Source organism: Rhinatrema bivittatum, chromosome 8, assembly GCF_901001135.1.
Source record: "Rhinatrema bivittatum chromosome 8, aRhiBiv1.1, whole genome shotgun sequence".
Taxonomy (NCBI): domain Eukaryota; kingdom Metazoa; phylum Chordata; class Amphibia; order Gymnophiona; family Rhinatrematidae; genus Rhinatrema; species Rhinatrema bivittatum.
Window position 1 is genome coordinate 253,781,190 of NC_042622.1, and position 12,029 is coordinate 253,793,218.

At 44.9% G+C, this 12,029-nt stretch overlaps 1 protein-coding gene across 26 annotated transcripts in view; it reads right to left on the reverse strand.

Moving 5' to 3' along the window:
• PTPRS (protein tyrosine phosphatase receptor type S) overlaps nt 1–12,029 on the reverse strand; it is a 568,002-nt gene that overhangs the window by 168,029 nt on the left and 387,944 nt on the right. For all 26 annotated transcript variants that reach the window (XM_029614603.1, XM_029614614.1, XM_029614622.1 and 23 more), the window contains 2 exons: nt 1,191–1,321; nt 186–330 (listed from right to left, as the gene is read on the reverse strand). In XM_029614603.1, the coding sequence (XP_029470463.1) occupies nt 186–330; nt 1,191–1,321 (276 nt within the window). The remainder of the gene's footprint in view (nt 1–185; nt 331–1,190; nt 1,322–12,029) is intronic.

The following is a 12,029-nucleotide window of genomic DNA, read 5'->3' on the forward strand; positions in this document are numbered from 1 at the left end:
TTTCCTAGACAGTGCTTTGAGCACATCTTTTCATGATTTGTGTGCCTATCCATTCACAGAACCACAGACTCTTGTTTTTGCTTCCTGAGGTTACTGCCATACACAGAATTCATCCCATGCCCACCAACCCTATCCGCCACCATTCTTTTTCCCTCAAAGAAGGCTGAGAAAGGAAAGACACCTACTGGACTGCCGGGTACGTTCCCTGATCTCCGGGGTCCAGGCCCCAAGGCCTTGCTGGGATCGGGCAGCTAGGCGAAATATATAATCCGTATTTGGCTTCAGGCCTTCCACCGTGTAGGAGGTCACCGGTTCAAAGCTTTTCAACACCTGAGGCCATCACACAAAATACTTATGAGATACACCAAAAACCTTTTCAGGCTCAGGAATAGGGGACACATGTGTCAGCATGCTCATGGAAAGCAAATGGCAGTTCTTGACAAATGTTTGCCATAGAAAGCTAATATGCTACACTGAAATCATTCAAAAATATATTCCATCCATTTCTGTGTGCTAAAAAAAAAAAGGAGGACATTTCAGGGCCTGAGCAGCCTCATTCACAATCCATCTTCCTACAGTTGGTTTAATACTGGCAGAGAGCATCAAGCATCCAATCAAGGTGCAATGCAAATGACCAGGTCACTACTCATCCTCACTTAACGCCTTCCAGTCTGCTCTGCTAAATTCCCTAAACAAGGCCTGCCCTGGAACAAACCCATGGTATGGTGAATGCTTAAATCCTTGAGAGGCACTTACAAATTAAGACAAATGGATTCCGGACGCACAAACAGACTGTGGATTCTCATGGTTACACGGAGGCTCAGCAGCCAAGACTTGCATCCTAAAAATTCTTCTGTGCAATAACCCAAATTCTATAACTCAAGGGTGCCAACATGTCTCGATTATAGGATATCCACAATGAATATTCAAAATATTTATTTGCATGCAGTGGCTCTAGATAATGGTTAATTTACATATTTTGCTTATGCTGAAAACCAGATCTGCTGGCAGCTATCAAGGGCCAAGGTTTGGTACAATGTCTCCTTATCTTGCTGGCTGATTCACTGCTCCATTGCCACTGCTTTGCCTTTTTTGCAATGCCCCTTAAGGATTTAATAATTTTTGGTACATAATCACCTTTCCAGGATATTTTTTTTTCAGACTCCCCAATTTTCAACTGATATATTTACCTCTTTGCCAAGATCCTCCTTGTAGGAAAGCTCATACTTCACAATGTTTTCTTGCCGGGATGGGCTCCATGATAATCCAATGCTTGTCTCCGTTTTCGCTTCTGCTCTGAAGTTCATTGGTTGACCAGGAACTAAGACCAAGGCAAACGTAGAGCAGGGAGAAAAGTGAGGAAGTGGGAGAATGGCAATGTCTATGTTACTTTTCCATGTCAGATACACATAGCACTTTTTTTACATCATGGTCCCCACTGCATTCTTTAGTTTATCGGTGTCCTTATGACAAGCATGAATTCTAAAGCTGCTTGTGAGAGATGAGACAGGAGGTTTCCTCTTCCCGAGCAACAAAGCATTCTCATTCAAAAATTCAAGACATACTAGCTTCTAAACACATGAAACTGTGGTTTATTTAAAATTTGGATTTTTTTTTTCTATCTGCTCTATGCATGCAGCTTTTTCCTCATACAATTCTGGTGAACTCTGGCAGAAAAGGATGGGTAATGCTTACAAAATCTCTGCAGAAGTCTGATTAATTGCTTTGGGTATGGGTATATCTGGCTGTGCAGTGGAACACAAAAGGAAGTAAATATTAAAAGAGAAATGCTGAGAGTGAGTCAGAGGCTACCCGCTCATCGTAACTCTCTAAACTTTGCATACAGTGAAATAAGGACTGAAAGTCTGGCTATGAAGTAGCAAGTTAGAAACCAAATAAAAAAATCAAGAAGTCCATATTCAAAAGCATTTAGCTGACTTACTCAGAAGTTAGTTGGCTAAATGAATATTTGGGTAGATAAGTTAAGCAGCTAGAATTTAGCAGGATATGTTAGGGGTGTTCTGGGGGTGTAACTGGAAGGAGTTAATTTAGCTGGCTAAGTTAACCAAATAACTGATATTCAGAGTTAGATGGCAAACAGGTCGATCCAGTAAAGTCCGTGGGAGAGCGGACGAATGCCCGCTCTCCCAGCGCACGCACCGGCCCTTTGCCGGTGCGAGCGATCCAGTATTTAAATGAGGTGACGCGGTGCAAACGAGGAAAAGGAGGCGCTAGGGACACTAGCGCGTCCCTAGCGCCTCCTTTTTGTCAGGAGCGGCGGCTGTCAGCGGGTTTGACAGCCGACGCTCAATTTTGCCGGCGTCGGTTCTCGAGCCCGCTGACAGCCACGGGCTCGGAAACCGGACGCCGGCAAAATTGAGCGTCCAGTTTTCGGCCCGACAGCCGCGGGCCGAATTCAAAATTATTATTATTTTTTTTTTTACTTTTGGGGACCTCCGACTTAATATCGCTATGATATTAAGTCGGAGGGTGCACAGAAAAGCAGTTTTTACTGCTTTTCTGTGCACTTCCCTGGCGCCGGAAGAAATTAGCGCCGACCTTTGGGCGGCGCTAATTTCTTAGAGTAAAATGTGCGGCTTGGCTGCACATTTTACTTACTGGATCGCTCGGGCATACCTAATAGGGCCATCAACATGCATTTGCATGTTGAGGGCGCTATTAGGTGCCGCGGGTGGGCCGCGTGTTTTCCTCCCCTTACTGAATAAGGGGTAAGGGAAAACACGCGTCCAGAGCAGGGTGACAGTGCGCTCCGACGGAGCACACTTTACTGGATCGACCTGTAAGTTAGGTCAGGCCAAAGAATTGCCCTAAAGTTAGCCGGCTATAATTAGCCGGCTAACTTTAAGATAGCCGGCCGAATTTAATAGTGCAGCTGCAATATTGAATATACCTCCAAAATTAGCTGGATAAGTGTTTCTGGCTAGCTTTGCTACCCAGACTATTTCTGAATATTGACCTCCCTATGACTAACTTTAAGCACTTTTGGAAAAATGGAAAACTGGATCATGTCTGCAAATAGCAATTTATATTAAATCTTAAATATTACTTCTTTAGATAACTTCCCTACATATCAATATCTTTGATGAGTGCAGTTTATAAAAATATTTAATCTAATGAAATAATGGTAATGCATGGGAGGTCATTACAAGAGAAGATTCCGAAGAGGAAATAACGTCACCAAACAGCATGGACGTCTAGCCCTGTTTCTCTTCCTCCTGCTGCAGCAATTTTCAAGTATTTTCCTCCAACTCTGCGAAATGCCGCATCTGAAGCGCAGAATCTCAGGGGTCATGGCTAGCAAAAAACTGGTTGACCTAGCCCAATATTCCTTTGATGCTGCTGGATCCTGCTTTGCGGCCCTGGGCAGAGAACCAGCTGGGCATAAAGAGGAGGACCAGACGGATTCAACCGCACTGACTGAGTCTGCCTGTGATGCCGCCATGCATTCCCTCACCAAACAGGACTTTGATAAATGGTTTGCGGAAATAAAATGTGATATCCGATCCTTCAAGGACAATGTCAATGCAAATATGGAGAGCCTCCTTCAGGACATCAGGGATTTAGGTTGCCGTGTGGAAGATGCTGAGGGGATTGTGGAAGGGCAGGCCTTGTGAGTGGCGACACTTTCCACCGACGTCGCCGACCTTCAGCACCAGCAGGAAGAAATGCTTTTGAAGCTAGAGGATCTCGAGAATCGGTCTCGAAGATCCAATATAAGGATCCGAGGCCTGACGGAGCTCCCTGAATACACTAATGCAATGGAGGTTACCCGGAAAATTTGCACCGCTATTTTAGCATCGGATCCATAGATGGGGGGAAATCATGGCGCACCGATGTGGTAGTGGAGAGGGCCCATCGCGCGCTGGGGACTGCCCCCCCGTAATGCCCCTAAAGACATAATTGCATGCCTTCACAGCTATTTAATTAAAGAGGACTTACTGCTCTGTGTCCGATGGGTGTCCCCCTTTAGTTGGGAAGGACATGAGCTGCAGCTATATAGCGACCTGGCCCTGGCCACACTTAGACATCGGAGGGAGGTACAACTGCTGACGGCATTGCTCCGGAGTGAGCGCATCCTGTACCATTGGGTCTTTCCTTGGGGCCTAGCTTTCACCTTAAAAGGAGTAACATCGCAGATAAAATCGGTGGCGGAGGCGGTCCCTATCCTGCAGGCTGCGGGTGTTGATGTCTCGGCAATGGATAAACCATCACTGAAATCTACAGTTTTAAGTCAGCCCCAATGGCAGTTTGTGGGGAAGGGAGACCGGCGTCTTACCCGAAACCCGACAGGGCCAATCAACGACACTCTGGGAGCGCCATCTTGAAGACTGCAGCCCCTGATGGATAATGGCGGAGAGCAGACACGCGGACGTCAACCCTTTGTGTTTGGGTAAACAGACTTGGCGACCTGGCCGCTGGACTTGGGAGAACTTTAAAAACCTCCCAGTAAGGTGGTATTGATGGGTAAATGTCGGACTTATAGGTTCGATAGTTGATTCTTATATTTTAAGAGGGTTCGGCTTTCTGACCTGTTGTTTTTTTGGTTCAGTAATGCTCTGTTATATACTATTTATTTATTTAAAGTATTTATATACCATCTTACCAATACAATGTTGACCAAAACGGTTTACAATATTAAAAGTAAATATAAAAATAACTCATAATATATCAAAACCCTTTCCAAATATTAACTAGAAATGGTAAAGTAAAATAAAAGCATAGTTAGGAAAAAAAATACAATCAATTCATGATCAATTAAAATAATAAAAACTTTTAAGAAATATATCAGAAAGTAACAAAGCTATAATTAATTATTAATTCAATAAAAACTATAACAGATTTAAATTAAGATGTAGAAATCCTATCTAAAAGCTTATAGGTATGATACCAATGTTAGGGGTTGCCATATCTTATAGTTTGCTGTCTACTGCGTAAGTCCACTAAGTGTAAGGAGGGCGGGGGAGGGATTGGGAACATCTGTTGGGAGCACATATTCACTCTGGCCTAATATAGGGCTTGTGGGTGGGATTAGATAGGCTGCGAGCGAGGAAGTAGGGCTATCCTCCTTGGTTAGGGGCTCACCGCTATGGTAGGTGGTTGGATACGAGGGGAGGGGGATGGGGATGGGGGATGGGTGGGGAAGAGGGGGTTAGGAGGGCTGATGGGGTTTGTAATGCTGCTCGGAGGGTCCTTGTGCTATAGGGGGAACTTAACGGGTGGTAGGTCACGGAATGGGAGGGCATATATGGTGCACGACATGGAGAATGGATTCAGCTATATGTATGTATTATGGGTCATGGTGGGAGCAGATGCTGGATATTTTAATGGGTGATCTTCAGTGTATCTCGCTCAATGTCAAAGGCCTGAACTCCCCGTTTAAAAGACAGTTGCTTATCAAAGTGCTCACGAGACTCTCCGCAGCAATAGCATTTGTACAAGAAACTCACTTATGTCGCAGGGATGAGCGTGTAATGACTTCCTGGCATTATCCAGTCCAATTTTATGCCCCTGCCTCGATCCAACGGAGGTATAGTGGGGTGGGAATTCTTTTTGTGCATGATTTGATGGTACAAGTCCACGACATTTACTGTGACACCCAAGGGCATTTTATTATTCTCAGGGCCACTATCCATAATCGGCAAATGGTGTTGGTAAACATCTTTTGTCGACCATCCCAGCAAATTGAGACACTGGGAGAGGTGACCAAACAGTTAGTTCATTTTCCTGGGCATAATATCATTATAGCAGGTGACTTTAATGTGGCTTTGGCACTCGCCTTAGACACCTCTGCTCGGGCCACTACGGCGTCCAATAGGGTGAGAAGGGCCCTGAAATGCTCTATGGCTACTAGTCAAGTGGTAGATATTTGGAGGCTACATTTTCCCTACAGTAGAAATTATTCTTTCTATTTGCACCCCCACAATTCTTATACTAGAATTGACTATTTTTTCATTACCAAAGATTTGGTAGGGGAAACATCTCGGACGGATATCGAGCTAATCACGTGGTCGGATCATGCACCTATTTATTGGGTGCTGTCAATGAAGACACGGGATATTGAACGAAAATTTTGGAGACTAAATGATTCCCTTCTGAAGGAGTCTAGATATCAGGACCATATAATGGAAGCGACAGAGGATTAATTTTACTCTAAATAGTGTAGCCGGGGCCTCACCTATCGCTATATGGGAGGGACTGAAAGCGGTCTTAAGAGGCCATCTCATCAGCATAGCATCCTATCATAAAAAACAAAAAAGGGCTCAAAGAGAGACCCTACTGCAGGATTTGCGGGACTTAGAATGGAGACATAAATGCCAACCAGGGTCCTTTTCTGTTAGACTAGTAGCCCAAAAGAGAGAGGCCCTTGCAGCTTTAGACGCGGCCAACTTCGCCTACTCTCTGGATATCCTTAAGCAGCGACACTATGAATTTGGGGACAAAAATAGTAGGTTACTAGCCAGGCGACTCCAGAAAAAGAGAATTAAAGAGATGGTGTATCGTATTAAACATAAACTGGGCCCGATGCTTTTACAACAGCCAGAGATACGGTCTCGATTTCAGGAGCATTATGAGGAGCTATATCGGCCGGAGATGAATTCATCTGCAGAGGGCATTTCTGCTTTTTTGGAGACCATTCCTCTGCCGGAGTTGTCAGAAGCCGATCAGGCCCATGTGGGAAAACCAATTTCACCCTTTGAGGTTGACTGGGCAATTAAGGATTTAAAATCAGGGAAATCCCCCGGCTTGGATGGGTTCACACCCCTTTTATAAAAAATATAGAATTCAATTGCGGGCTCCCCTGGCAGCTATGTTTAATAAGTTACAGGAGGGGGTACCAATTCTCCCATATGGGAATGTGGCGGGTATCACTCTTATACTCAAGCAGGGGAAAGACCCTACCAGTTGTGCCTCATATTGGCCTATTTCCCTATTAATTTTGACCTGAAAATTTTGGCCAAAATCCTGGCACTAAGATTGTGAGGTTTAATAGGGCAACTCATACATGCCGACCAAGCTGGCTTAATGCCTGGAAGAGCGACATCGGATAATATAAGGAAGTTAATAGACAATTTATATTGCTAATTCTACTCGTATTCCCGCAGTGTTTATGACACTGGATGACGAAAAGGCATTTGAAAGAGTTTCCTGGCCCTATCTATTTGCCGTTTTGAATAAGATAGGTTTGGGTGGCTCCTTCGCCGTATGGCTTAGGGCGTTGTATAGCGATCCCCTTGCATGTATAAAGATTAATTATAGTTATATAGCGCCATCTGCGATCCGGCGGGGCACTCGGCAGGGTTGCCCACTCTCCCCACTCCTCTTTGCTATCAGCCTGGAACCCCTGGAGGAGGAGAGCAGGGGATGTACACGGGCTATGCTGCGGAGGGCAGCAATATAAGATTATGCTTTATGCGGATGATGTTATTCTCTCCCTTTCCAAACCAATGGTCTCCCTGCCCCGGGTAACGTCCATGATAGAGCATTATGGCAGGGTGCCAGGATTTCGGATTAACTCCAACAAGTCTGAGATTCTTCCAGTGCATTTCACTGATAACCTTCTGCGGGTGGGAAAACGGGAATTCCCATTTTGGTGGACATCCGGTCCCATACGATATTTGGGGGTCAATTTAAGTTTAGATCTTCCTCAATTAATGCAAAGAATTATAGGCCCTTAATCCGCTCTTTAATGAGAGACTTAGATAGATGGACCGCCTACCCTTCTCATGGTTTAGCAGGATAACTGCGGTCAAAATGAATCTCCTACCAAAATTAGGTTATCTGTTTCAAGCCCTGCCGTGTCCATTCCAGACAGGGGACTTGTGCCCGCTCCAGCGTAAATTGTTCGCCTTCTTTGGCGTAGACGACCTCCGAGGGTATCGCGCCAGGTACTCTATAAAGCTCGGAGGGATGGGGGTCTGGATTTGTCCTCTTTACTTCATTATTATGTGGCCACTCAACTGAAATTTGTTATTGACTGCCATGACTTACAATCTCCTAAGAAGTGGGTTGAGATAGAACAGGTACTGGTTGGGGGGACTCCACTTCACACCCTGTACTTGCCTATGACAAGCATACTGCGAGCACTCAATCTACCCTAATGGTTTGGAGAAAATGGAAAACTAAATTGATTGGTACCAAACAATACTCTGCTCTGTCCCATATACGCTATCTTCGGGATTTTACCGAGGGCCAGAGCAATCCGGCTTTCCGGCAATGGGAAGCTCAGTGGTTAACCCACTTAGGTCAAGTATGGCGTCAAGGAATGGCCTCATTTGCGGACTTGCAGGATACGTTTCATTTAACAAATGAGGATTTTTTTTAGTGTATGCACAAATCAGGCATTTTTTGGGTACCCCGGGACATCAAGATCTACAAAGTCCATGCTCGATGTTTGAAGGGTACTGTCTGCTGGCGGGTTGTCTTCAGAAGGGAATCTCTAAGGTATATCAATTGCTGCTAAATAGTGTGGAAGGGAGAGCAGCCCACTTGGTGGCATGGGAACGGGATCTTGGAGCTCCGTGGGATAGAGCTAAATGAGAGGAGTGCTTTGGGACCCTGGGACGGTTCTCGATGTCCGCATCCATGATGGAAAATAGTTATAAACTTCTATATCGCTGGCATTACTCCCCAGCGAGAGTGGCAAGATGGCTCCCGGGCCGATCCCCCCCCCCCCCCTTTGTTGGCGGCAGTGTTTTCAGATTGGCACGTATTGGCGTATGTAGTGGCAATGTCCCAGAATACAAAGGTTCTGGGGTGATTGCCAACAAATAGCAGGCGGAATGTGGGGAGTCCGGATCCCTATGCGGGCAGAATATTGGTTACTTGGGCTCCCATTCCCGGAATTAGATGATGAATCACAGAAAATGTTTCTTTTTTTGCGACTGCTACTAGATTGCTGATTGCAGCCCAGTGGAAACTCGCAGATTCACCGACTTTATCACAGTTATATGGTAAATTACGACAAATACAATATATTTGTATTGACAAATACAATATATTTGTACAAATACAATATATTTGTACGGATAGACTTCCTAATTACTAGGTATCCTTTAATTATGGACACTGTACTAAGTACTACTTTTATGAATCTGCAACTGGACAACTATCTTTGAGTTCAAAAATTCACTTTATTTCATATATATATTTAGCATTCTTAATATTTATTTCTACTTTAAACAGTTATACTGCTTATAGTAAATAATATAACTCTTTATTTATTACCAGTTAAACTATTATTTTTATTTATTTATCACTATGTTAAGTTGTCATCCATTTATACTGTTCCATATGTTCTACAGTTCCATGTAAAGCTCTACTCTCTGTTGAGCAGTTCTTTGTTTTATGTAAACCGGAGTGATTTGTAGTCCCTACAAGAACTTCGGTATATAAAAATTAAAAATAAATAAATATAAATAAATAAATAAATAAATATATGGAGAAATTAACAGCCCTCAGAAGGGACACACTACCCAAATTCTATAGAATGTGGTCCCCACTGATCCGCTATATAACATGGATGGAAAGGCCCCTATGAAGGTACAAGAGGGACAAAAAGGGGGGGGGAGAGATACAGGGGAAGGGAGGGAGGACAAAAAGGGCTGAGAGGGACTCCATAGCTAGCTATAAAGATGGTCTAGTGCAATCGCTTGGGGTTATTGTTTATTCCAACCTAGTCTACAATTGGTAGCTATAACAGATATTCTTTTTTTGTACTGGAAATTCTGATGTTAAGGTTCATAATGGTATTCTTTACTGTAACTGTTTTATTGTCATTATGCTTATTATTATATTTGATAATAAAAACTAAAAAAAAAAAAAAAAGATTCCCAGAGAGCAAATCCGAAGGCTCTTGTTTGACTGTAGCTCCTTGATAAAGCTACAGCAAAACACGGTCATGTCAGGGGCAAAACTGATGCGGTGCTTTAATGCTGTGAGGGAAATATTAATCTGTGTTTTGTTTTGTTTGGTTTTTTAAAATGTTTTCCACCATATGTTCACTGCAGTTTTGGGGACACAATAACTGTTTTTGGTCTGGTACAATTGTTTTTTGGTGCTTAATGATTGAAGGTAAATTTAGTTCTTACCTGTTAATTTTCGTTCCTGTAGTACCACGGATCAGTCCAGACCGTGGGTTGAGCCTCCTGTCCAGCAGATGGAGACAGAACAAAACTGAAAAAGGTATCCTATATCAGGACAGAGCCTACCCTGCAGCCCTTCAGTATAACCATTGTCAAAGCAGAAAAGAACTACGATAACCTGGTAAAAAGATCAAGCAAGTAAACACGACTCAAAAGAGTAACTGACGAAACAATTATGAACAAGGAATGGACTCTGTAAAATAGTGCTCTTGCATATCCTTGGACATCATATAGATTCTTCCAGAGTCCTTAAGATAATGATAGGTGATAGTCATCCTGAGACCTGTAGGAAGAGCTTCGAGCGGACGGCAGAGAAGGAAGAAGAACCAGGGAAGGATGTCTGGACTGATCCGTAGTACTACAGGAAAGAAAATTAACAGGTAAGAACTAATTTTCCTTTCCCTGTACGTACCCGGATCAGTCCAGACCGTGGGATGTACCAAAGCTTCCCTAAACCAGGTGGGACCGAGACAGTCCCGCTCGAAGCACCTGCCGCCCAAATGAACCAAAAACTGGAGCATGCAGGTCTAGACGATAATGCCGAGCAAAAGTATGCAGGGATGTCCATGTAGCGGCCCTGCAGATTTCTTGTGGAGAGACCGACTGACTCTCCACCCACGAAGTAGCCTGAGAGCGCAAGGAGTGAGCCTTCAAGCCCTCAGGAATGGACCGGCCTCGACAAATATAAGCCGAGGCAATCGCTTCTTTCAGCCACCGAGCAATAATAGTCCAAGAATCCTGTTTTCCCCTATTCGGACCACTCCAAAGGACAAAAAGATTATCGGAGAATCAAAACTCATTGGTGACTTGGAGATAACAGAGTAACACCCATTTCACATCAAGTCGGCGAAGATCGCCCCCATTGGGACCCGTGACATCCTCCGCAGAGATTAACATGGAAGGAAGAAATGACCTTCAGCAAAAAGGAAGGAACTGTTTTGAGAGAGACTCCCGAATCCGAAAAACGCAGAAAAGGCTCCCGACAGGACAGCGCCTGAATCTCCGAAACCCGACGAGCGGAACAAATAGAAACTAAGAAAACCGCCTTAAGCGTACGGTCCTTTAGCGTAGCCTGACGGAGAGGTTCAAACGGAGCCACACAGAGAGCCCGGAGGACTAAATTGAGATTCCATGACGGACATGTGGGTCGGACGGGGGGGTCTCAAGTGTTTGGCTCCCTTCAAGAACCGAGCAACGTCCAGGTGAGACGCCAAGGGGTGCCCTTCTACACGACCGAGAAGAGAACCGAGAGCGGACACTTGGACGCGTAACGAATTGAAGGACAGACCCTTGGAGAGGCCCTTTTGAAGGAAGGAAAGGACCACGGAGACCGGCGCCGAACACGCCGAGACACCCAAGTCAGCACAGACTTTCTCAAAGATCTTCCAAATGTGGACATAAGCTAACGAAGGAGATGGCTTACGCGCCCGCAAAAGGGTGGTAATCACCTCTTCCTTGTAGCCTTTACGCTTCAGCCATCGCTGTTCAAAAGTCAGGCCGCTAGACAAAAGCGATCCGCCTGGTCGAAAAATACGGGACCCTGCCGTAGTAGATGAGGAAGATGGCCGAGACACAGAGGGCTGTCTGACGCCAGATTGACCAGATCCACGAACCACGGCCTGCGGGGCCATTCGGGAGCTACCAGGATGACCGGTCCCTCGTGGAGTTCTATTCTTTGGAGAACTTTTCCCACGAGAAGCCACGGAGGAAACACATAAAGGAGGATATCCGATGGCCACGGTAGAGCAAGGGCATCCACTCCCTCCAAACAGTGCTCTCTCCAATGGCTGAAGAACCTGTTGGCCTTGGAGTTGGTCAAAGTCGCCATGGGGTCCAGGTGCGGAGAGCCCCACCTGTTGGTGATCA